The 27,991-nt window shown below is 35.8% G+C and overlaps 2 protein-coding genes across 4 annotated transcripts; both read left to right on the top strand.

Moving 5' to 3' along the window:
* The first annotated feature begins 149 nt into the window (after positions 1 to 149).
* On the top strand, positions 150 to 9,992 carry LOC148610487 (uncharacterized). The gene is made up of 2 exons (XM_088595537.1): positions 150 to 312; positions 8,957 to 9,992. The coding sequence occupies exon 2, from the start codon at positions 8,964 to 8,966 to the stop codon at positions 9,978 to 9,980; it is 1,017 nt and encodes a 338-aa protein (XP_088451663.1). The 5' UTR covers positions 150 to 312; positions 8,957 to 8,963; the 3' UTR covers positions 9,981 to 9,992.
* Positions 9,993 to 14,847: 4,855 nt separating this feature from the next.
* LOC148610488 (uncharacterized) lies at positions 14,848 to 27,983 on the top strand. Of its 3 annotated transcripts, none has more exons than XM_088595539.1 (2): positions 14,848 to 15,160; positions 26,086 to 27,983. In XM_088595539.1, coding segments are annotated over exons 1-2 (1,026 nt in total). In that variant the 5' UTR covers positions 14,848 to 15,158; the 3' UTR covers positions 27,110 to 27,983. The 3 variants fall into 3 exon arrangements, with proteins under 3 accessions (XP_088451665.1, XP_088451666.1, XP_088451667.1); XM_088595540.1 differs by having other exon boundaries at positions 14,848 to 15,124; XM_088595541.1 differs by lacking the exon at positions 14,848 to 15,160 and adding an exon at positions 23,548 to 23,677.
* Positions 27,984 to 27,991: the final 8 nt, after the last annotated feature.

The following is a 27,991-nucleotide window of genomic DNA, read 5'->3' on the forward strand; positions in this document are numbered from 1 at the left end:
TCATATTCTGATATCAGTTTTATTTCATATAAAGGGTGAAAAACCTGTTTCAAAAACTTATAACCTTTAAAATAATAACTCTTACGAAACTAACACAGATCGACTTTTTTTGTGTTGTATTTTAAAAAACTAAATCGTCTATCAAGTTACATATAGCCAAAGATCGTATTGATTCCGTTCTATGTGTACGGTGAACAGCATCACTCACCCGTGACACCATACCTGCGTGGTCTATAATCGTAGTTTATTTGAAGAAAATGGAAATGCAGTAAATTCAAAAATGCAGGAATAATCTTTCTGTAAGGAGTACAAGTAAGTGGTTTTAGTTTCAATCATATGAATTTTGTTTCAAAAAGGAATTTTCATCGAACGAAAACTCGCAACAAGGAAATGGATTGGGAACGCCGGGCTCTGACAGGGTCTTTTGAGACAAAATTTGTCGCGACGTTTCAATCGTTTGGTTTTGTTCATAGAAAGATACTTATTTATTCGCTTGGTAATGTTGGACGTATAGACAATTTAATATACTTGGCATCGATTGCAAAAACCATCCACTAAAAAGGACGCTAAGCGTTGCTATGAAATTAATTCGATTATAGAAAACATACTTTTTTTTCCATTTTTGAAGGTTCTTTACCCTTTGTTCGGTAGCGCATTGTAATATAGTAAAATACACGTGTATTTCATATTTTAGAAATTGAACCCTCAAAGTAAAATGGCTGACAAGGCCATGTATAATTACTATTTATACAAGTTAAAATTTCCTTTTTAATCGCTAAATCCAGTTGCATTTTTGTTAATGTTTGAACCTGTTTGTTTCGACATGTTAAGACCTATATATATGACTATTATGTTTCCTCGTAGTGCATGTTTTGTACGAAACAATGTCTTTTAACACCTTCTATCAATCTGTATTTTGTATCTTAAAATAGCAATTAATTCACGATTAATTCGGTCTGTCAGCAAATACCAAGTGAACCCAAAATTTGTTGAAATACTAACCGATTACTCATCTTTTCCACAAGGGCGAAACGTTTAGATATCAGTCTCTGTAAGAAACAGGCAGAGGATGAAACGTGGTATGAAAAAAACTAGCAACCATTTTGAAAGTGTAATTTGACTATTTTCACCATCAGAATCAATGAAATAGGAGAAAATTCTCCATATCATTTTTAGCAAGATAAAGGACTCTTAACGACATTTGTCGTTTCGACTTTTCCAATTCATTTTGTCTGAAGGGTTAGACTCCTGGTCGAATCATCCAAAGACTCTAAAATTAGTAGCACGCGGTATTTAGCGGACAGAATAACAATATTGGATTGATAAAATTATTGCATAAAATAAAATATTTTGATTTTTCTGTTTATTTCTGGACAGAGGATATGTACTGTCTTCCAAAAAAAAAAAAATTATTTTACTTTAAATGTATTTCTCCATACAACCTAGATTGTTAGGACCTCTGCAACAGTCCACACATATTTTGGAATGCAATGCCTACTAGTACATTTGTATTTCCCTTGCTTGTGTTTTTTTTAAAAAAAAAAACGTCTAAAATAACCCAATCATGTATGTGCATGAAAAATACATTTTCACACATTTTTAAGAAAGTTAAGAAATTCATTATGAAGTTTACAAGGTATGAAAACTTTCAAGAACGTTTCAGTTAATACTGGTATGTTGACATTCTTATGCATATATACTACGCATGTGCGTCCTAGATAACCTTAAAATGAGACGTGTTTGAAAAACTTAATTTACAGGGTCAAAGAAGGACAAGTGTTTGACCAAGGTCGATTTCTGATGTTAGAGACATTCGATATGTTTACACACGAATTTAAATACCAAAGCCGGATAAAAAAAGTTGTATACCGGTAACTCTGCCCCCTTTTGAAATTGAATTGAGAAATATTTAAGATGTAGTTCAAAAACTGTACGAGGAGATAGCCATGATCATGTGTAGTCCGGACGGACGAATGGACGGACAGGGGTAAATTAATATGCCCCCACCCCGACAGTATATCGCGGGGGCATAAAAACACTCAGAAAGAAAATAATAGTTGAACGACTTATAAAGAAATTTAAATTCGTTATTTAGCATTGTATTTTGCAGAAAATTTGACATGAAACGTGCATTTTTCTTTAATTTTCTCGAGGAAGCCTCGGGTTAGGCCCCCTGGATCTGCTACTGCCAGCTAGTGGTATATATTTGGAAATCTGCATTAAGGATGCTCGCTGCTCTGTTTAAGAATAGAAGGATTTCAAAGGGTTTTGAAATCTTATAAGATCTTTCATGCTAGGCCAATATAAAAAAATAGATGGATAGATAGTACCATTCTGTGTAAGAATCAGTGTAAGTATCCCATTGTTATTCTTAGTTTGTTTTTTTTTTTGCCTTAGATATAATCAATACATCTAGAAAACGCTTAAAAAGCTATTTTAAGTTACTGTGAACATCTGTGACATATATATTGCCTTGCTTTGCACGGCATATAATTCAATTAACGCCCCTTCCCTTTACTCAAATCCTGTATCCTTCCCTGCGCTTATATATAATAAATTTTGCTGAAATTTTTTTCATGGTGCATTTCAACTAAATTTGACCTTTCAGCATCTTAAAAAGACACACTTTACTTACATTTTGACAGTTATTTCTGGAGGTTATGAGGTATAAACCTTGAATAATGCAATAAAGTATCTGCGTTATTTTCTCTTCACGTGCCACATCTTATACACATTTTGCCTGCTTCTTATTCATAAAAGTACTCAAATAATATGAAACGGTCATTATTATGTTGCAATGCCTTCTTGACATTCTAACGTACATCAAAATTAATCATACGACCATGTCAGGGGCGGATCCAGACACTTTGAAAAGGAGGGGTGACAGCCGGGGTTCCTCAGAAAAAAGGGGAGGGGTGCTAGGACATTATTTGTCATTTTTTTTTGTGAATTTTACGCCTGAAAATGACACATTTTCCAACAACAGGGGGTGCCAACACCTTACACCTCCTGGATCCGCCATTGCATGTACATGCATTTATTCCATTATAAATTGTTCAGACTTCTCTGAAATGAAATGATATTTAATCCAAAAGTGTTTTTATGTCGGGTGCATTTTTGAAATAAACATTACGCAAATACATATGGTGACTCGCCACCCTGAAGATTCTACGACATCAACCCTTTTTATTCCCCGCCACATGTAGTCGCGAGGTATTATGTGATACCCTCAAAGAAATTTTGCGTTTGCGTTCCTGTCTATCTGTCCGTCCGTCTCCCCGCAGTTTCCAGATGATAAATTGAGAACGAATAAAAAAATTGTTCTGGAACTCTGCACAGCTGTTTAGTACTATAAAATACAGGCTGAGTTTAACTTTCAGCTAAATTAAAAAAAATACTTTTCGAGTTATGCCAATTTTCACTCTTTACCACCCCCCTTTTTTACCGATACATGTTTTCAGATGAATTGATTACGAATGAAAGAACTGCTTTGAAACTTTGCACAGTTGTTCAGTATTAAAAAATGTAGGTTAAGTTTTACTTTCAGCTAAATCCCCAAAAATATTTTTAAAGTTGTGCCAATTTTCACTCTTTACCATCCCCCTTTTTTTACCGATACATGTTTCCAGATGATAACTTGATAACGGATAAAATAATTGCTCAGTTGTTTAGTACTATCAAATACAGATTAAGTTAATTTGCAGCTAAATAAAAAAATTATCTTTTTATATATATATATATATTTTCAAATTCTACATTTATATATAAATATCTAACGTGGCGGGGTAGCATTTAATATTTCATTAGATGCCACATTTTAACGAGGGAAGGGGTGGAATTGGATGTTAAAAATAATACTAATTTCATTAGCCAATGCATTTTTTAAAACTAAGCCATGGTTAGAACAAAAACATTTTTTCCATTACTTAACAATATAGATTTTCGAGAAAAAGATTTTATCTGCAGCTCCTAGGAAAAAATGCACTTACATGTAGGCTAAAAAAATCAATTACAAAGTGTCTTTAAAAAAAAACCGGAGCCCCTCACAAGTAAAATGGTCAGTGCCTTGTACGAGCGTATACTAATGAATAAAAAAAGATGTGTACAATGTAACTATTATTATTATAACTTTTTAGCAATTTTAATATTTTTGTGTGTATATTTAAATGCTCCTTTTTCTAGACTTAAATATTGATGGCTTGTGTTATAACTTTTTCGCAATTTTAATATTTTTGTGTGTGTATTTAAATGTCCTTTTCTCTAGACTTAAATATTGAAGGCTTGTGTTATCTTTGTGTCACTAGTTTAATCTGTTATATTCCAGCAAACAAGGTCTTGGGGTATATCGGTTGTGTGTCTGTCTGTCCGCCCACAACCCCTTCTATATTACTCGATTTTTCGGACAACGAACCTGACATGACATTACTCGACATTACTTGACATAACAATTGTATTCAAATGTCAAAAAGCTTCGAAAATTCTTCTTCATATACCATGATTAACCATATACACAAAAAAGAATATAAAGTAACTAAAATCATACATACAAAGCAAATGAGCTACTCGGACTCCACTAAAAACTGGGAGCTTTAATGTCATATTCACCCCTAGTAAACAGAATCAAATATTTCATATACAATACATGTTAAATGTTATATAGTTTTGTCTATGTTTCATTGCTAACTTAGTCTTTCGACAAATTAAAAGAAGGATGTAATATTTTACGGGAAAATCTCCCTAGTACCTCAATTTTGGTAAAAATACATACCAGACCAAGAAACATGTGAAGTTCCATAAATGCTGTGGTATTTCGTACAAATGTAGTGTTATAGTTGTGGACATCCTTTCAAAGACTGCATTTACAATTTTATGGAATGCAATTTGTATAACGAACATAGAAATTCCCAGCAGACACGGTTAGGCGGTTTTAACGTAACAATAAAATTTCTGTTGCCTGGTGACTTCGATTTTTTTTTCATGATGAATTAAAAATGCATGTACCATAATTTCAACTACTTCAATAAATCAATAATATTTTTAAAAGTTTTCAACAGTGTATTTGCGAATCACTAATCATTTATACGCATAACACAAGTAGACACGCTTAGAAAAGGGGAATAATTTTAATCCATCCAGCATGCTAAAATGATAATCGAGATAATTAGAATTAATTGAAATTTTCGACATAAGAAAACGGTCGTAATGTCGAGTGATGTAAAGTTAAATTATGTCCGTTGTCCGATTTTCTCTAATGGGTACCGTAAATTTAGGGGCGGATCCAGACACTTTGAAAAGGATGGGTCCAGCCGGGTTATCTCAGAAAAGTGGGGGTGCTAGAACATTATTTACCATTTTTTTGTCAATTTTACACATGAAAAAAAAAAAAAACAAAACAAAACAAAAAGAAAACAAACAATTTCCCAATAAAAAGGAGAGGTGGCAACCACCCGCACCCTGCACCCTGTTGATTCGCTGCTGAAATTAAACCATAGTCGTACTGAAAACCTGGGTTTGGTGTAAAAGGGTATAATTTACGTTTTCCAATAAAATGTATGAAAATTGCAAACAAAATGCAGAATACTTATCAATTTTTAAAATAAAATTTCCGTCTATTTTAATAACTTGCTCCCCATATGGTCTCATTGGCCACTATTTTCATTGAATGATAATGTCTGCGAAGTACTATCTTTAAAAAAAATAGCCGACGCAGTAAAATTTGTTCTTTTTACTTATAATTTTCATCAGGTAATACCACAATTTCAATTTCCGATACAGTTTTATTCGAAAATAGCCAAAGCAGTAAAATTTGTTCTTTAACTTGTAATTTTCATCAGGAAATAACACATGGCACGCAATTTCAATTTCCGATACAGCTTTTTTCGAACGCCACTAAGTTATAAGTATGTGGCCAATCGGGACACAGAATTTGATAAGGTGACTTGCGTTCGTCTTTAAGGTCAAAGGGTAAAATGCGAAACTATACCGACTGCGTCGGAAAAAAAATTAAACTACCAAATATTATCAGTTGCATTCTTCTCAGTGGTCAAATGAATTTATTAATTAAATTCGAAGGGAAGATATTGAGGGAGTTAGACTATTTTGTTTCTTTCATGGTTGAAACGGAAATGTATTGAACTTGGTATTAACCGATCAATTGCAAACTGTAGCCATTTCCAATCCTTGATGTTGTCAGAGGAGAAACAATAGACAGGGTCGTGTTTACAAAAAGTTACTGTTTTACATGACCTCACAATCCTAACCGTTTCTCATAAGGTAATTTTGTTTGGACATCACATTTTCAAAGACCGACCCAGAATTGTTTAAAGGGAATGGGATATAGGAATAAGTGTTCCTGCCAATCATATAATCAATTAATTTTTCGCAAAATAAACATACATGTATTTTCCAACAAAGAAGGGTTCCAAACCGCACTCTTCGACTCTCTCTGTATCATGATATTTTCTAATTGCACGAGTATTGCAGGACCGTTTTCAAGTGGAAACGGTTAGTCATGCTTTCCAAAATGACATCGAAACTGTTGCTACTTTTGATGTTGGCGTAACGTTAGATTTCATGGATTTATTTTTCCGCCAATAAGACGTGTAACCAATCTAAAGATAATTTGCGAAACAACTTTTTTTCCTCTTTTATCATTATTTCAGTGGTCGTGTCGCTATGTAACATTTCACTTTTAATTTTCAATTGGTGCTTTTTGTCTGTGTCAGTCGGTAATATTGCACAGAGGTTCAGCAGTGAAATGTTTTGCGATGTGACCAAATTGACAAAGAGAAAAAAATGGAAATGCATTAAATGATGGCTAAAGAAAACACTTAATTATCCGAGGTATTTTTTAATCCTAAAAAAATCACTTAAATAAGATATTTATAAGGCTATGATTGAACCAATCAAGGCTAAAAACATATTTGATATAGTGTGGCAGGATGGCCTACCTACGTTGTAGTAGGTAGTGAAATAAAGGATTAATTCTTAAGTCAAATCGGTTTGTCTCTGGCTTGTCACGTCACCGAGCGGTCTAGGGTTCGACCCTCGATAGTAGAGGTATAATTTTGTGAGTGAAACTATGCTTTCCAGTTACAATAGAATGCCATAATTCACATATATATTCAAAACAGATAACCTGAGGTTAATAAACTCCCAGACAATGCATTATCCAGATTAAAGCGGGAAATATGACCGCATTATTTGCTTGCATTAAATATACACCCGCCTTTGAAGGAGAGAGTGATTATGGTATCCGTCCAAATTATGTGTATTTAAAGTGAAGATCGTAAGCTTAGTTGTTTCAGATTATACGACACCCTTTTTAGCTCACCTGCTGGTCGAAGGCCATGTGAGCTATCGCCATCACTAGGCGTCCGTCGTCGTTAACAATTTTTCAAAACTCTTCTCCTCTGACACTACTTGACCAATTGGAACCAAACTTAGTATGAATGTTCTTTGGGATATCGTGCATAGAACTGTGTGGGGATTTTGTAATATGTCTAAAAACATGGCCGCCATTACTAAAAATAGAACATAGGGGTCAGACAGTAGTTTTTTCGCATATATCTCCAAAAGCGTTAGGTTTAGCCATTTGTTAAGTTATGTTGGAGTTATAGCCCTTTTTCGACGTTTTTTTTTGCTATTTTCAATGTTATTTCTTGCAAAAATCTTCTCCTCTGACACTACTTGACCAATTGGAACCAAATTTGGTATGAATGTTCCTTGGGGTATTCTGCTTGAACAGATGTGGGATATTTTGATCCGTAAAAAACATGGCCGAAGTTACAAAAATAGAACAGAGGGGTTTTTTGCATTAGTTTTTGACATATATCTCCAAACCCGTTAGGTTTAGCAAAATTATTTCTATAGCTGAAATGACCCTTATTATAAGGCCTTCAAAAGTCTTCGGGGATCAAAGTTGTCAGGTGACTCCTTGTAAGAGTTTTTGCCCTTGAAAGATGAGAAATGACGTTTTTTTATTTTACAGTTTTCAGCCAATATCTTATATATATAATAGATAGAAACTTTCCATCGCTGAAATTATCCTTATAATAGTCCTACCAAAGCCTTCTTGAGTCAGAATTATTGGGCAACTCCTTATTAAATTTTTTGCCCTTGAAAGACACACTTTAACAAGATGAGCGATTCAGGCTCCTGGGAGCCTCTTATTCTGTCAATTAGACCGAGAGAGGACAGACGTTCAGTAGCACTGATAATAGAAATATTATTATGTAATTTGTTTTCGCCAGAGCCTTCTCTGAGCTTTTTCGTTTTACGATTTCTACATTGAGTTCTAGGTCATCGGGGATAATATTTTTAAAAGAAAATAAGATAATGGCCTTCGTGGAATTTAAATTTTAAAATGGCGAAAAAAAAACCAAGAGCTGATAAGAATTGTTTGGTTAACTAGAAATACACCTAGTACATGTAGTCGAATTGCTTTTTTTTTGGTACTTAAGGATTTTATGGTTTTATTATCAATACTTCTTAAAACATATGCGTGTGTGATTTAAATGTTGCAAAAATGGTATTACATGTACTTTATTATGGTGTTATTAAAAGGCGGAAATGGAAACTGGAACGGATACGGAATACGCATTATTTCCATTTTCTGTATTCCGTTCCTTTTTCTCTTCGGTTCCTTCTGGTAAAGATCCTGAGTAAAATTCCCTATAGTTATCGTTTTGGCAGTAACTGTTAAAGCTTCAAAACATCATGTTTTTTTCACAAATCTAGAAATCTCTTTTTCCGGGGTCTACTAGGAACGAATTTGAAAATATGAGTTTGAATGCATTCTGAAACCGTGTAAACTGGTCATTAACTGATGAACTTGGTTTCGAACCTGTATGAAGCGAACCATTAAAAATCAGAAAACATGTTCATTCCAAGCGCCATAGGATATTCCTTTATACCGTTTTCTAAATTCCTGAAATATTTTTTTTTATATTTCTAGGTATCAGATGGAGAGCCGATTAAAATATTTGGGATTTTTTGGTGCGTTTCTACTAGTTATATGGATATTTCTACCACCTGAAACTGTTAGGCCGGATGAAGTTCAACAATTTTCGACAAGTGTAGAAAGAATTATGCCAGCGAAGTGGACTCTCAGTGAAAGTCACCCTCTTACTTCAATAAAACAAGCATGCGGCGAACTATGTGATCTAACAAGAAGAGGATTTCCGGGACCGTATTTTGATCACGTGACCGCCGCCATTAACTGCAGGGCGCTTTTTAAAAACGAATATATTGATAATAATCATGGTTTACCACAAGCCCCTAAACAAATCCCGGAAGATCTACTGAATGAATTTACAATGAATAAACGTATTCCAGTAAAATACGTTTATTACAATCAACAGTATCTCGGCAAAGAAGCTAGAGATTTCTTGTGGAAGAAGGATCAAATCGAAGATTGGATTTCTCAGGCAAAAAAGGGTAAATTGCATGGCAATTATGGAGAGAGTGAAACAAACGCTCTCCGAGATGGCATTAAGCATGCCGCTGGAATCAAAGATGGTCGAGTTCTCGTCATTGGATCTGAAAATCCGTGGGTCGAAGCCTGCGTATTAGAGGCAGGTGCAAAAGAAGTTGTGACTCTTGAATATGGCCGAATAAAATCGGAACATCCACAGGTCAAAACGATGATTCCGTACGAGTTCCGAATGAGTTTCCTGAATAATACCCTAGGAGAATTTGATGCTATTGTGACATTTAGCTCTGTAGAACATTCGGGTTTAGGAAGATACGGAGATGCGTTGAACCCATGGGGAGATATCATTGCAATAGCCAGATCATGGTGCGTTGCTAAACAGGGAGCATCTTTAACAATAGGTGTGATGTACGATTATCATCATGAATTTTTACAATTTAATGGCGCAAGATTTTATGGTAAAATTAGATATCCCTACTTAACTACTAACTGGAAGCAGGTTTACAGAGGCAAAGGATCGCAACGTGTTCACGTTTTCAGTAAATAAAAGTGAAAACCATTGTTTGTTAGTATTTTACTCCTTCTTGCTTTCAATGACACGCCTGAAATTTTAATTATTTTCATGTTTTTTTCAAAAAAAAAAACCAAAAAAAAAAACCAAAAAAAAACATGAAAGTAATTAAAATTTCAGACGTGTCATGGAAAGCAAGCGTGTCCGCTGTTAGCCAGTAGAAGAAATTCAGATTGACCCTATGTCCTTGAACGGAAGAAAATTTGGTTTTGACTCAAAAGCAAAAAGTAAGTATATATTTTTCTAATCCCGCAGAACATCAGGAGCAGATCCATGATTTTAGTTGGGGTGGTAAAGAGAATAAACGGCCTTGCAAAGCGAGTAAATATTGTTGCGGGAGGCAGAGTTTGTGAAAAATCAAGATTTAAAGGGGTAGACCTAGGGTAAGGGACATAACTCATGAAATCAGTGATATCACATTAAATTTCACAAAAGTCTTTCAAGCTTTCATTTGACACAGAATGAAGTCAGTCCAAGTTACTTTGGTGCTTACATGAGATTGATGTAAAATGCTGAATACAAACGTTCCACTGATTTGTAAGAGTTGAGTCCCTTATCCTAGGTCTACCTCCTTAATGCAAAAAAAAATATTTTCCTAATTTTAGGGTTTGGGGCGTACGCAGGGTCAGCTCTTCCATCAATCCTCTACTGCACACATAACAATGGAAATTAAGCATATTGTATATTATGTTAGAGGACTATTACAATGACAGAAAATTTGCAAGACAAATTATATGCACTTTTACTCGTGACTTATGTGTATGTGTAAGTGCAGGTTTAAGTACCTGTCCATATAAAAATTAGGCACATCCAATGATAAGGATGGAACAACATAAATTTTTGCTTATTAAAGATTTTGTTTCAATGTAATGCATATATCGAACAACATAGTATAAAGATTTGGTGATCGTTAGAAAATGATTATAATGTTCCCTAACAAAGCAACAAAATTTTGCTCAAGATGAAGAGCTACTTCACCTTTCCAATGAATTTTAATGTTTATATATATGATTTACTTCTCTTTAATCGTTGCAGTCAATAAAAAACAAAATTCAACTTCGAAAAAGGATGCATTTCTGATATGAAATGAATGAAATTGTTTTGAAAACAAAATTTATCATGTACCATCCGCTTCTTGTTTTGGATTGGACACCTGAAACAGTATTACAGAAACGGACCAGCTGTAAAATAGATATACATTACAATAAGAAATCTTGTATTCGGGCACTTTTTTTCGGGAAGGCACCTAATAATCGTAAAAAAAGATTTTCAGCTCACCTGGCCGAAGGCAATTGCCAACAATTTTTCAAAACTCTTCTTTTCTGTCACTACTTGACCAGTTACAACCAAACTTGGTATGAATGTTTCCTGGGGTATCTTGCATAGAACTGATGTAGGGATTTTTGATCCATCGAAAAACATGGACGCCGTTATCAAAAATAAAACAAAGGGGTCAGACAGCATTTTCTCACATATATCTTAAAAACTGTTGAGTTTAGCTATATTCTGACATAAGTACAAGTGTTCAGCATGATGAGATCTATCTATAGTCAATGTTTTGTTTTAATATATCTGGCAATGTCTGAGCTATTGCCCTTTTTTAGCGTTTTTAGCTCACCTTGCCAAAGGCCTTGTGAGCTATTGCCATCACTTGGCATCCGTCGTCGTCGTTAACAATTATACAAAACTCTTATCCTCTGAAATTACCTGATTGATTAGAATCATGCAGACTGGGTATAAATGTTCCTTAGGGTATCGTGCATAGAACTGATATTTGGCCGTCGTTACTAAAAATAGAACATAGTAGGTGTCAGACAGTAGTTTTTCACATATATCTTCAAAACTGTTAGGTTTAGCTAAATTCTTACACAGGTAAAAGTGCTTAGCATGATGAGATCGATTTCTTGTCAAATCTTGGTTTTAATCCGCTCAGCAATGTTGGAGTTATAGCCCTTTTTCAACTATTTTTGCTATTTTCAATGTTATTTCTCGCAAAAATCTTCTCCTCTGACACTACTTGACTAATTGGAACCAAATTTGATATGAATGTTCCTATGGGTATTCTGCTTGAACTGATTTGGGGATTTTTGATCCGTCAAAAAACATGGCAGCCGTTACTAAAAATAGAACATAGCGGTCAGACAGTAGTTTTTCACATATATCTCCAAAACCGTTAGGTTTTGCCAAATTCTTTCAATAGCTGAAATGATCCTTATTATATTATTAGGACTACAAAAGTTGTCAGATGACTCCTTGTAAGAGTTATTGCCATTGAAAGGGGAAAAATGACTTTTTTATCAGTTTTCAGTCAGTTTCTTGAAAACTATGACAAATTTGGTATGAATGTTCCTTGGGGTATTCTGCACAGAACTGATTTTGGGATCTTTGATCCGTCGAAAATCATCGTCGCCTTTACAAAAAATAGAACATAGGGGTCAGACAGAAGTTTTTGCATATATTTCCGAAACCTTTAGGTTTAGCCAAATTCTGACAAAAGTGATAAACACAGTGGGCTATATCTATAACTAACTTTTCTTTTCATCTGTTAAGCCATGCTGGAGTTATTCCTCTTTTCCGACATTTTTTCCTTTTTTTCATTGTTATTTCTTTCAATAATTTTCCCCATTGAAACTACCAGACTAATCAAAACCAAATTAAATATGAATATTCATTAGGGTATTCTGCATAGAACTGATGTGGAGATTTTTTATTCGACGTTAAAAATGGCCGCTGTTACTAAAATAGAACAAAGGGGTCAGACAGACGTTTTTTTTCATATATCTCCAAAACCGTTAGGTTTAGCCAAATTCTTTCATTAACGAAATAATCCTTCTTATAAAGTCTACAAAAGTTTGCGGGGATCAAAGTTTTCAGTCAATATTTTGAAAACTATAATAGATAGAAAAAAAAACAAAAAAAAAACAAAAAAAACAAAACAAAACAAAACAAAACAAAAAAACTAATCAATGAAATGATCCTAATAATAAGTCCTACCAAAGTCTTCTTTTAATCAAAATTGTTGGACAACTGTTTGGTAGAATTATTGCCCTTAAAAGGCAACCTTTTACCAGGCGAGCGTTTCAGGCTCTTGGGAGCCTCTTGTTAATTTTGTTACCATAACTACAGATATTTATAACTAGATGTAAAAGAATATCTATCACTTTCTTGGATCTCCATGAAAACGACTTCGGACAAACCTGTGCCCCTGAGAATAATTTTAAACATGGCTGGACCTAGATACATGAAATTAAAAATTCAAATTTATTTTGTTTTATAATTTTAAAATCTTCAAGCATGAAGGTTTAAAGTTTGAATTTGCTGTGCAATTTCATTAAATTTGCAGAGAGTACCTGAATAAATTAAGCTGCGTTAATGTTTTGAGATGTTCCCCACTCATTAAAGGTGAACTCTATTCAAATTAACATGCTAGCCACTAGAAAAACAATATACACAGAAGACCATAATTGGCTGGACTATAACATGTGAAACTCATGTGTTTGTTTTCGTGTCATCTTTACCGATTTGGAAAAAAATATATATACAACATATAAAGTTGGGTCATTTTTTATTCCATTTTTACACATAAAATTAACGTTACATTCTCATATTTAAGACATTCATTTCCAAAAACCTTTCCTAGACACATAGGTTTGTCTGTAGTCAGAGGGAAATTTGTGGTAAATTATTTATTATTACAACCATTATTAGCCCTTATTCGTCGAAAGGTAAATAAATGGCGAACCTATAACTATAACGTACATAGGTAGGGGATTGAGCCCTCGTACGTTGAATAGATTGCTACAAGATTGAAGTCATCACTGCAGAAATTATACGGTCGTCACCATGAACTCGTGGATCATTACGGTGTATCCATATGTATCTTGAAAACTGATTTGTTCAACGTGTCATATTTTTCCTTTCCCCTTTCGTCTACCCCTGACTTGACTTTTTAAGTCGCAACTCGGCGGGTGTTTCTAGAAAAGCAGAGGACGCTTACCCTACCAGTGCACCTGATCCATGCTCCCATTGTTAGTGGTGTCCGTTTGTTTGTTTGTTTGTTTGTGGGGGTTTAACGTCCGAGCAGCAATATTTCAGCTATATTCAGACAATGAACATGAAATGGATGATAAAATGAACATGAAATGAAAAAAAAGGATGGGTCACAAGGATAATAGGGTCGACAAATTTTGATTGCCACTGGAAGGGGGATGGGTAAGGTCGGGCAATTTAGCCTCCTGTGGCGGAGCGCAAAGGTTCATACTCCTATCGAATACCATAGCAGGGTTCTTTAACGTGCGAGGAACGTGGCATCTTTCCCAACACGGTGCACCACTATGGTTTACGGTCAGGTTTTCCGTATTATAGCCTGACAACCCCAGCATGCAATACGCCAGGGGTACCCCATTCCACCACCTGGGGCACACATCCCAGTTGCTCTGTGGGCAGAGCGCCTAGCCCCCGGCTAGGTTTCTGAGCACTATTTAGTCGCCTTATACGACAAGCTTAGCGCTGCTGCAGGCCTATTCTTTTAACACCCGGACCTGCACGGGGCTAGTGGAGTCCGAGTTGTTTAGTTACTTTATGTTCTTTTTGTGTTTGTTTGTCTTCCATGTTTGGTTTATGTCCCTGGATTACATTCTTTTGATTTCCGCTAGAATTTTGGTTTCTTTGATTACCCTTTCGTGATACGTCGATGCTCATCCATAAATAGACAAATATACTTCCACGAAGCAGCTCCTGGGTTACCCGGTAGAGCAAAATAAAATCGCTTGAGATGTGTGTATTGAGCTCAAAAACTATCCCACTGTTAACACGAGAGGACCCGATTTAAAAACAGAATTTAAAATTGAAATTAAACTATAAAAAATATAACCTAGAACAATCTTAAGTTAAACAGCGACATTGATCAACAAATAGTCCTTGTTCCATATTCCCGTCTTTGACTTCGTTTTTTAAACTTTTTATCAAAGGGAAGTAACTCTGCAACCAGACGGAGATCTTTTACGTGCTCAAAAATAATTTTCAGAGTTTCACTGTGACCTTCCAGGACATACGACATCCTAATATTCATACCATTGCAAAGCTTGCAAATGAAGGAATTCGAAATCATTACGCGAATGGTACTGAACATCCACGTTTACCATTTTCTCACACATGTAAACAATATTCATACACTTTTGAAGTAAACTACAAATATGATTCTTAATAATAAGCTTTATTACGCCTACTTTTGATCAACATACACACATATCATGTACATACAATGATTGAATGCATAGGACAAGGTTCAGTATTTAAGATACATATTCGAATTGCCTTGATGGATCATGGTATGTCAAGTTTAAATAAATCTCCTTGATTAATTTCATTTTGTAAATTAATTTGTTCATTTTTTCTGTTGAAAGGTTGTATTTTCTTCATATGATATCAAGAAATTTTATTTGGAACCTATTTCGTTTTGGCATTGGAATAATTTTCTGTCCAGAGGTAGGCCAAACTATTACATGTATTGTTTCTTTTTGTTTTGTCCAAAACCCGTAGTCCCCCAATATCAAATGGTTCATATCTTATTTGCAAATTTGAATATTTTGAAAATTTTGTATATAATTAGTTCAAACACTATCAAAAATGCAGCCTGACAAGATACTAGTCGGGCTGCGTATTTGATAGTGGGGCAAGCCCCTGTGGTTTTCGATGTAATTTACGTCTATGAGTGTTTAGGATAGCTGTCAAGTTATCATTGTTTATAAATACATTTTTTTAAAAATACAATCGGAAACTTATTGTTTTAGTTTAACTTAGTTTAACTGCCTATATTTGTAAATACTAACCATGTTCATAATACTGTCATGTACAGGGGTATGTGATCAAAGCGACCTGGAATTCGTACCAGAGTTATGTCTCTGGATACAGCGACGGCATTGTAATTTAACGTGTATCAAAATGAAAATTACCGTTGCACAATACCAGTACTTAAACTAAAATTCACCGCTAATATACCAAAATATTTTCGACCCAAAAGCAATTGTAAGCTCTAATCCAATAACATAGTTTGCCCCGATTTATGTCGGGACATACCAACTGTCGTACCAGGAAATTAATGGGCAGGACGTTAATACTTTACAGAATGTAACCATTTATATGCTTGAATTCCGGAATTGCATAACAACAGACAAATAAATATTTAGAAACGTAATGAGTTGAATATGTTGGTAGTAAAATAGGCAAAATCATTACAATACCCACACCTCCAAGAAATGCGCCCTCACATTTTTCACCTGCTATATATAAAGCTTCAAAATTTGGTATTCTTTGATAAAAAAAGTTCGGAATGTTTTACCTAATGACATGTTAGTAGATACCATGATCACTGACTTCCTCAACTTGTCTAAATCACGCAGGGCTTCTACAATCAATTAAGATTACATTACTAAACCTACAGAAAATGTTCTATGCTCAAATTGAAAAGATATGAAACTATTAGTATTTTTTGTGAATTTAAACCAATGGGACCGAATGACAAAGAAATAAATTTTGAAGCTACCAGGAAGGGTTCTTCCGAAACTCCGGTCATGAATAAATTTGCTTAACAACTGTCCACAGATTGCCTACTCAGACGAGCTGTTGAAAGGGATCTTAAACGTGCATAGGACGTAGCATTTTTTTCCTACACACGGGACCTCGGTTTAACATCTCATCCGAAAGACATACAATCTGTACATATATCATGCCAAACAAAAACAAAATTACCAATTCTGACCAGCGAATCCTTTGCATTTAATGGCATACCGGGTATACAAATGTCTAGTTTGTCTCTTTGCTATCTACAGTTCTCTGTTGTGTTTCTTAAGCTAGCCACAGCTACCTGCCGGATAACAGTGATTCATCTGATAACAACTTCTCGTGTAGTTAGTTTCCAAAAATTATCCCATTCTTCTTCTTCACTCTCTGACACAAGAATGCCCCTCTGGTCCTGAAAATATCGTTTCCTTCTTATCAGACTAGGGGACTAAATAATGCTCAGAACCCTTGCCTGGGGCTAGGAAGCTCTGCCCACAGAACTGGGTTGTATGCCCCAGGTGGTGGAATGTGCCCCTGGCGTGTTACATGCTGGGGTTGTCAGACTATAATACGGAACACCTTACCGCAAGCCATAGTGGTGCATCGTGTTGGGAAAGATGCCACGTTCCTTGCACGTTAAAGGACACTGCTGCGGTATTCGATAGGACTCGGAACCTTTGCGCATTGCCACAGGAGGCTTAATTGCCCGACCCTACCCATCCCTCCCCATTTCTAGGGGCAATCATAATTTGTCGACACTATTATCTTTGTGCCCCATCCAATTTTCATCATCATCATCATCATCATCATCATTTCATCTTCATTTAATCATCCATTTCATGTTCATCGCCTGATTATAGCTGAAACATTGCTGCTTGAGCGTGAAACCCCAACAATCAATCAGCCTTACAGCCTTATACACTGTAGCGCAATCATGTAATTAAAATTCACAAAATCATTTGCCGCAGCGGTTGCTTTGTTAACCTATGCGGCCGTGCCGAACCGGGCGGATCACCTCTTAATCCGTTAGAGAGTCGATATCATTTGAACATTGTTCAATCAGAAAATCCGATTTCCAGTTTCTGGTGCACTAGCACCACTCCGGTCAAAATTTTTTCATCCTGGGCATTCTTTCCCTTCAAAAGCTGATCCTTATACAATTTCACCCTGTCAATGTGTACGACTTGGGCTCGACCCCGCTTACCACGATTAACAAGGTAATTTACTGAATGGTTTTGAATACTCGAAAAAGACTTCGACAGTAGGATGTAAATTTAGAGGATTGGTCCTCTTTCCAATTAGGAAAGAATACAAAAACTTTCAAAAAAGTGCCAATTTAACGTTCAGTCATGAGACTTTTTCTGGCTTAGCATTTCTTGAGCTATATTTTAGCTAACAAAATGGTGGGCCTCCTCCATACGTTCTGGGTGTTTCCAAATCCATTTGTAATGTCGAATTTTCTTGAAATAATTTGGAAGCATGTAAATACTGGTGTAGCAATGTCTCGATCTAGCATCATGCCGTTAGGTGTGCAGCCGGTTTTTTCATGGATTGCTGATCAATGGGCCATTATAACATAAGGAAGTAAACTATCCCAGTTCGAATGGGTTCAACTACATAAGCGGTCTGCATTTTGGCTAATGTACCATTGAATCTCTCGTCCATTCCGTCAGATTACGGGTGGTAGGGTGTGGTTCGAGTGTTTCTGATATCTAGCAGCTGACATTTAAAAAAAATCACTTTCGAATTGTACACCTTGGACAAAGTGAACGGCAGTTGGTACACCAAAACGCTTAACAACTTCCGTACCAAAGTGTGCGCAATAGTTGACAAATTCATGTCTCGAATGGGAAACTGTCGGTCCACTTGCTGTAATAATCACTTATTACAAGTATGAATTTATATCCTTCATTTGTTTCTGGGAGTTCTCCAAAGATATCCATCGCAACTCTCTCCATTGGATAACTAGGTCTTTTCAGCTGCATTGGCGCACGCTTCCGCTTATTTGGACGTTTTTCCTTGCTGCATGCTTTACATCCTGATACATAAGCAACTACGTCCTGTCGTAAGCCTGGCCAATAGAACCTATCCTTTATTCTACACAGGGTCTTCTTTATACATAAATGCCCAGATGTTTTGTTATCATGGCATTGCTGAAGAACTGTTCGTCTTTCCGTCAGAGGCACTATCATTCACTCTTTACCCTCTTTGCTACTTTTGCAAACTTCCACTTCTGTTTTATATCCATATCATACGAAGTCAAGACTTCGAGCCAGTACGCCAATCGACCCTCAGCGTTTTTAAAGTTCATCAACCACTGCAAGTAGCTGTGGTCTGCCCTAACCAGAAATCTCCTACCATAAAGGAAGTGTGGGAAATGTTTAACAAAATGAACGACTGTTTTCTAAAAAAGCAGTACTTACGCTCGCTTTTAGAGAAAATTCTACTGCCATATGCAATAACCCTTTCCATTCCACCAATGTCTTGTGACAGAACAGTTCGGATGGAGCCGTGGCTTACACCACTGTCTAGAATAAAATGCTTGCTGAAGTCTTGATGACAAAGAATTGATGCTTTTATGAGTTTTGATTTCAGTATTTTCAAAGCATGCTGGCAGTCTTTCGTCCAAGGTATTCTTTTCCCATGACCATGAGACTGTGCAAACATTTGATTTTCTCCGCAAAATTTTCTATAAAACGTTGATAGTTACTACATAGACCAAGATAAGACCGTCTCTATGAAGTGTGGTTATGTTCAGCTTCAAAAAGCGTCTATCTTGTCTGGATCAGTTGCAACACCATCTTGACTAACAACATGTCAGTAAAGTTGACTGTCTTTGCAAATAATTGACACTTTTTTGGTTTTAATTTAAGGCCTGATTCTTTTAACGGTTGAATACCTGTACCAGATTGTCTAGCATTTCCTCAAAACTTCTTCCTACGACAATAATGTCATCAAGATATACTAAGATAGTCATGAATGTCTCCATAAGGCGTTAAAACGTGGTTGGTGCACAAGCTAATCAAAATGGCATTTTTTGGAACTAAAATAATCCCCTGCGAGTTGCAAAAAACCATTCTTGGTCTGCCACTTCCACCTGTCATGCAATACACTGCGCACTCAGTTGTTCCAGTAAATCTTCTATGCGTGGCAGTGGATACGCGTCTTTCAATGGTTGATAATTAAAACTGAGATAATTGACGCAAACGAGTCGACCCGCCTTTCTCTCGTACCAAAACAATTCCTGAAGACACGACGTCGTAGCATGCCATCAATATGACGACCGACTTCGTGTCCTTGGCGGCGTTTGCTAATGCTTCACTGGCTGAATAGCCCCAGTGTCGATTTTGTGCTGCACAATAGTAGTGCAAGCAAGATCCTTGTCAATAAGAGCAAATATAGCTTCCTCAAGAACTCTTTCCTTTTGTTCCATGGTCAGTTCATCACTAGCTTTCTTTAAAAGATTTTGTAATTCTTAATCTAATTCGACGCTTGATTCTTTGTTTGCTTTATCATCTTTACACCTTCAGATACATTCGTCGGAAGAATAGGGACATATTCCTTTACTGATACTTAAGTTTTAGTTACGTTCAACAAATTTATCACCCAGTTCTAGGATACCTTCATGACAATCTGTAGCGTCTTTAAAATCAATAATCTTCCCAAAGAGCACTGTCCCTGTAGATGGAGATATAGTTATATCATCGATAACAGAGACTCTGAAGAATCCCATTTTTCCAGCAAACTGCAGTTTGAAGAAGAATTTTAATACGTCTTGATGAAGGTCAATGCTACAATGATGCTCCTTCATAAAGTCCAAACCAAGAATACCATATGTAGATAAATCTGCCACCTATGCTTCAATCTTAAATTGTTTTTCACTTTTCACAATCCTTTTCATGCAATATTAAGCTCAATCCGTTTGCTGACATGATTCTCTGGTTTACTGTTTGCAGGTAAGGGTGTTGTTTCAGTGGAAGCGCATAAAACTATTGATGAGATACGAAGGTAATTGTTGCACCTGTGTTGGCTTATATTTTGGCATTGCGCACATTCACCTTGCTGTCTACGTAAACCCCAGCTTCTATATTTAATGAAGCTGCCCCCAAGCTCATTGGTTCCATGATGTTTGTCTGCGTTTCCTGTAGCTTTGTAGAAAGCCTCAAACTCTACCACCAGACTAATTGTTTGATTCAGATTTTCTTATTCGTAATCTGATATTAGCGTCTACCAGGGCATCCAATAAATGCTCCTTAGGTTCTCTTACTTCAACCGGGGCGTTTTACTATGCCTTGTTAGCTAATCGCCCTATAGCTTGTCCAAGCTCGGAAGGTTCTCACTTGCTCTTCGTTTTTTTTTCTTTAAGTTACACCCAATTCAGATCCGTCTGGTTCGGCGGGGCAAACCTTTACTCTAAGGCTTTCATCACTGTTTCACAACTCACAATATTTTCAGGGGGTAAGTCGCTGAAAACACACCGTGTCTGTCCTCTCAGGGATGTTGCCAAGTGTAAGCCCTTTTCGTGGTCTTAGAGGTCATTTATGACGCTTTGTCCTGTCATGATGAGTCGCACCCTTCCGCAAAGGTTTCAGTTCCTTATCTTGTTGTTACCCTGTCTCTCTCTTGACAGCGAGTATCATTGTTTCTGCACTTATTGAATATGGATGTGTAGCACGTGTTTTCGGATTTATATTAAAGCCGTCTATCAGCGATGTACTCTGTAGCCTGTCATGGATTGTTCTTTGGACAGGGCTTGGTGAACATTCAGAGACGTTTGTTTGATGAGATCGGATAACACCAAAATCACTTTGATCTTTTGCCTAAACTCTTGGTGCGGAATGTGTAATTCTTCCCGAGCTCGAATTGTGCATACCATTCATTTTACTGTTTTCTTCGTCTTCAAGCATACTAATCTGTTGGCCAATGTCTTGGAAATATTCCATCTTGTGTGCACGCAAACCGCGCTGTATCATACCGCTGCCACCAAAGATTATGTCATGTACTGGGAGTATGTGATCAAAGCGCCCTGGAGTTCGTATCAGAGTTATATCTCTGGATACAGCGACGGCATTGTATTGTAACGTATGACAAAATGAAAACTTCCGTTACACAATACCAGTGCTTAATTGAATACCTTAGACCGACGCACCGGATTGAATGAGATGGGCCACGGAAGCAATGGACGCCTGAACTGGCCATATACTGTGCTGTTATTTTATGTATTTCCTTGACTAACATAGTCTGCAAATACTTGGCTTTATCAGCAATGGTTCAATATCAGTGCGTAACTGAATGATTTAAGCAGAGGTAGCTTATTTGAAAAGCTATATTATAAGGTCAGATACTAGTGTTGTCGATTTTTAGCCACCACAAGCAGAGGTTACACTCTAATTGACCGCATCACTGATAAACGTACGGATTTATGCCACGGCTCAAACGTGACCAACGGGTATTCAGCAATGGTATAATGAGTAGTCTAATTTCTTGTTCCTTACACAGAAACACTTCAATTATTCTTATTCAGTGTATATATTTTGTTATTCATTTTCAGAATTACCCTACAACTACGTACTTCAAATATCTTGTTTCTTTATCATTCGACTACAGACTGACTTAATGATGAAATAAAACTCACTGCTTATATGCCCAAAATAATCTCGAATCAAAAGCAATTATGATATTTAAACCAATAACATAATCTGTCCCCATTTGTGTCGCGACCTACCAGCTGACGTACCAGGAAATCAATGGACAGGACGTGTATACTTTATACAATGTAACTGTTAATATGCATGATCCGGAATTACATAGAACAGATAAACATGTATTTGGAAACGTAATGAGCTGAATATTGGCGGTAAAATATATAAGTAATAAAGCAAAATAAAAATTTAAAAAAAAATTGGTCGCTCACCCATCAGGAATCGAACCCCTTCTCTACTTTGACATCTATGGCAACACTGCCTTCACTATACTTGGCGTCACATAAAAAAGATACTGTTAAGTACCTGCCTTTGTAAGTATCACGCAAAATCTGAAAAATGTGATACACACTAAAAAAGACTACATATTTTTATTTTTGTAATTAAGTTGTTTTATGGGTTTATACTGTGAAATGTGTAATTATTCATTCAAATCTGCCTGCTCTTAGGAGATAACAACATTGAAAATCCAGTAGATTCTATTGTATTTGAGTGTCATTTACAGAGTTATTTCCCTTTTTTCGAAATCTACAGTGCAATCTATATAATTTTTATCTCCTAAGAGCACGGGTTATATAAAAAAAACCACATGTTAATTTCTGTTTCCCATGACATTTCAAACAAAATATCAAAAATAAAAATATGTAGGCTTTTTACCCATGAATCACATTTTGCATGATCCTTAGCTGGAGTGCTACTTAAAATTTGAATAAAAATATTTGTTTACGACTTTATTGACACCTACCGTCGTTTAAATTGTCTTAAATGATTTGCTCATTCGTTTAGCCAAACGGCTTCTCCCTAAATATTGAATCGTTAAATTCCGGTGAGATTTTAATTCTCTGTCCCAATATTTACATTATGAAAAGTCGGCCATGTTTACAGTGATCGGGTTTCTAGTAGATGTTGTTTACGTTTAAATGGTTTGGCCTGTTTTTTTTTCAATGTCGATGTATGAAATTCCCTTTACCGGAGAAAAATCATTGAACAAGAAAAAAAAAACAAAAAACAAAAAACCAGATATTTTATTGAGAAATAGAAACAAGTTTTTTAGTTGAGAGACAGACATGTACAATATAACAAGTAGCTCTAAGGTAGAAATAAAATGTCAAGAGCTGAGACTAACTTTGTTTTTCTCGTGTAATATATAAGAAAAAAACGACATCAGAAAAAAATCGCTCATAATATGCAATATTAAGACGTTTCTTCGAAATGGCCGAGAGGGTCGAAAACCGGATGTGGTTTATTTTTCTCGCGTAGTTCCTTTATAAGTGAAAAATAGCACGTTCTAAGTGGTTGAGAATATTTCACCCTGAATAAATATGCATGTCGTATCGAGAAAATCGTTTTGCTTCCGTTGTCAGTATTTCACCAAACTGGAATAAAAAGCTGTGTTTATTAGACAAACAGGTAAGTATATATGACATACTGGCCTATTTCTATGGCCTTTGAACTGACAATTTTCATTCCGATGGGATTGTTATCTGAATATTAATATGATGATAATATTCTCTTCTGCTTTACACAATATAACTTGATGTTTCCAATGAAGTGCATCATGTGCTACTTTACAAATTTGTTCGTGTTCTATTGATAGACTTGCATGTATTAATAAAGTATATATTTAAAATAATTGTATGTTTTCTTAAAAAAGAGAGAATCACCTATATAAAGTATAAAAGAAAGTTAATCCTTTTTTACACAATAATTCTGGCTACTCCAGCAAGGTTTTCTTACATTTTACCTACACAATCCATAATGTTGGAATAGCCAGAATAAAACCTTTTTAACATATTCACCACATCCATTATCGTTATATTGTTTTTATCCCCAAATTAAAACAAAGAGCTACAACAATGTATAAAGTCATACAGAAATATACCAGCGAGTTTTTTTTTACTTTTTGTGAGTGAAAATTTGACATATCTAGCATTTGCAGGTAATTATAAAACGTTTTACAGTAATTTTGGTGCATGTCGACTGCATGATTATATTGTCAACATGTAGCTTTTCTTACATTGTCAAGTAGAACTTTAATGACCTAAATATTTCATGAAAGTAACTCCCGACCAAAATTATTTTCCAGACCTTACGCTTTATGACCGGATACGGATAGCCTGTTAACATGCTTGCTGATGAAGCAGATTATAAGCTCATAAATAAGCATGATTTGTAACAACGAATAACAAATAGGCTTCTGGAACAGGGTTATGTTGCTACAAGATTGAAGTCATCACTACAGAAGTTTTATGGTCATCATCATGAACTCGTGGTTCGTTATGGTGTATCCATCTGCACCATGAAAACTGATTTATTCAACGGGTCATAGTATTCCTTTCCTCGTTTGTCTACCCCGGACTTGACTTTTTATGAGCAACTCGGCAGGTGTTTCTACGAGATCTACGTCACCGAAGATAGTATTTTTAAGAGGAAATAAGAAAATGGCCTTCGAGAAGTAGAAATTTAAAAATGGCGAAATGATAAAAGCCGAAGAACTGATAAGAATTCTTTTGGTTAGCCAGAAACACACAAAGTACATGTAGTCGAAGGCGCATATATTTCGTTTAAAGTTGTGTAAAATGAAGGAGTAATCAAGGGAACCAAGGTTATACCAGTAATCAAAAGAATGTAATTCAGGGACAAAGATCAGACATGGAAAAAAGACAATGCACAACAAAGAACATAAAGTAACTAAAATCCTATATACATAGTAACAAAAGCAAATGAGCAACTCAGACTCTACTAAAAACTGGGAGCATGGACCAGGTGTACCGGTAGGGTAAGCGTCCTACCGGTATGACATAAATCATAAATCAACATTTATAGGTAATTCAGGATTTTATTGTTACAACACGATGTAGTTTTCTACACATTCAAATAAAACAAAATAAGAGTCAAATAGACCGCCAAAATAGCCCAAAATATCAATACCACTTAAAACATGTATGTGTGATAAAAGTGTCACAGAGTGGTAGTATTTTATTTGTGTTGCTAAAAGGCGAATTGGAAAACGGAACGGAAACATAATTCGCATTTTTTCCATTTTCCGTATTCCATCCCGTTTTTCCATCGGTCCCTACTGCTAAAAATCTTGAGTAAAATGAGAAATGGTTACTGTTTTATTGTACATTTGTGAACAAGCTTTAAAACAGTTTTTTCCCGAAAATTGGAAGACCGCATCATGTTATCAATAGTTTGTCATATAACAACTGATTTCACAAATTTTTGAAATGTCTATTCCAAGGTTTAGGAGGCTATTTTAAAGTAGTGTAGCCTGTCTTAATTGTGAACCTTTCCAAACCATCCATCTTCGTCTACCCCTTTATATGCCAGTAAAGATGCATTCTGAAACCGTGTAAACATGTCTTTAACTGATGAATTAAGAAATAAATCACGGAAACTCCATTTTATCATTGTTTTTTTTTCACGGGCAGGCCATTGCATGCGATTGTTTTATCGCGAGGGATTAAATAACGACATGAATGGCTAGCCATTGGTAAAACAATGATAAACTGGAATTACCGTGATTTATTTCGATTGTAAAAGGACTTCATATTTTTTATTAGACACAGCCTATGAGTTGCACGAAAAACTGCGTTCTAATATGACGTGCTTTAAAGCTCTTTAGACCACAACCATGGTCACGTGTTTATCATTTGTTCACCATGGTTGTGGTCTAAAGAGCTTTAAAACACGTCATATTAGAACGCAGTTTTGAATATGTGTGCAGCGACCCATGAACAATTAGAACACCTGTCCATACCAAGTGCCCTGCGATATCCTTTGATCCTCTGAAATCCATTTTTTTATATTTGCAGGAATCAGATGCATAGCGGATTAAAGTATTTAGTATTTTTTTGTGTGTTTCTACTTTTTATATGGGGATTTCTACCACCTGAAACTGTTATGCCGGAAGAAGTTAAAAAGATTTCTAGAAGTGTAGAAAGAATAATAACAGAAAAGTGGGCTATCGATGAAAACTACTCTCTTACTTCAATAAAACAAGCATGCGGCGAACTATGTGATCTGAAAAGAAGAGGATTTCCGGGGCCGTATTTTGATCACGTAACCGCCGCCATTAACTGCAGGGCGCTTTTTAAAAACGAATATATCGATAAAGGTCATGGTTTACCAAATGCCCCTAAACAGATTCCAGAAGATCTTCTGGAAGAATTTACAATGAATAAACGTATTCCAGTAAAGTACGTTTTTTACGATCAAAAGTATCTCGGCAGAAAAGCTAGAGATTTCTTGTGGAAGAAGGATCAAATCGAAAATTGGATTTCTCAAGCAAAAAAGGGTAAATTGGAGGGCAATTATGGAAAGAGTGAAACAAACGCTCTCCGAGATGGCATTAGGCATGCTACAGGAATCAAAGATGGTCGAGTTCTCGTCATTGGATCTGAAAATCCGTGGGTCGAAGCCTGCGTATTAGAGGCAGGCGCAAAAGAAGTTGTGACTCTTGAATATGGCCGAATAAAATCGGAACATCCACAGGTCAAAACGATGGTTCCGTACGAGTTCCGAATGAGCTTCCTGAATAATACCTTAGGAGAATTTGATGCTATTTTGACATTTAGCTCTGTAGAACATTCGGGTTTAGGAAGATACGGAGATGCGTTGAACCCATGGGGAGATATCATTGCAATAGCCAGGTCATGGTGCGTTGCTAAGCAGGGGGCGTCTTTAACAATAGGTGTGATGTACGATTATCATCATGAATATTTACAATTTAATGGCGCAAGATTTTATGGTAATATTAGATATCCCTACCTAACTACCAACTGGAAGCAGGTTTACCGAGGTAAAGGATCTCAACGTGTTCACGTTTTCAAGAAATAGAACAGAAATTAAAACCATATTTTTTTGTATTTTACTCCTTCTTGGTTTCAACTATACATCTAGCATTTAATTTCAATCATGTATAAAAAATTTGGAAACGGTCAATATTTATCACGAGTGGGTCTAGAGAAACTTTCGCTAGAAGTCAATAGAAAAGATTCAAATTGACCCTATTCGCTTGAACCTAAAACATTTCATTTTGACTCCAAACCGTAAAAATAAGTATATTTGTTTTAAATCCCACCGTACATAAGAGGCGGATCAATGATTTCAGTTGGGTTGGAAATAGAACTAATTGCTGGGCAAAGCCAGTAAATTTTTTTAAAGGGGGGGAGCAGAATTTGTGAAAAATTAAGATTTCAAGCAAAACAAAAATCTCCAATTTTAGGGGAGGGGTTGTTCGCCGAGTCAGCTCTGCAATCAATCCACATCCGCACACCTAAAAATGGAAATTACAATGAAAGGAAAATTGGAAGGCACATTATACACCTTAACTCGTAAATGTGAATTATGTGTATAAGTCCATGTAAAAATTAGGCAAATGTATGGTATGGATGGCACAACTTATTTTTTGCCATTGATTTTGTTTTGTTTTAGTGTAATGCATATATCGTACAAAATAGTATAAAGATTTGGTGATCGTCAGAAAATGATTATAATGTTCCCTAACAAAGCAACAAAATTTTGCACAAGATAAAGAGCTACCACACCTTTCCAATGAATTTTAATGTTTTCTATTTAATTTACCTCTCTTTAATCGTGCATTTAATAATAATGATATATATGGAAAAAAAACTTTGAGAAAGGATGTGTTTGTGTGTTCAATCAACCTATGCCAACATTTTGAAAATAAGTTATGGAAAGGTGGAAAATTTTGTTGGC

The sequence above is a fragment of the Perna viridis genome, chromosome 8 (assembly GCF_037379345.1).
Source record: "Perna viridis isolate PV_CMFRI_1.1 ecotype Kerala chromosome 8, ASM3737934v1, whole genome shotgun sequence".
NCBI lineage: Eukaryota > Metazoa > Mollusca > Bivalvia > Mytilida > Mytilidae > Perna > Perna viridis.

Excerpts from the sequence above, each read along its gene's own strand:
- LOC148610487 (XM_088595537.1), top strand. The coding sequence starts at position 8,964 with ATGGAGAGCCGATTAAAATATTTGGGATTTTTTGGTGCGTTTCTACTA.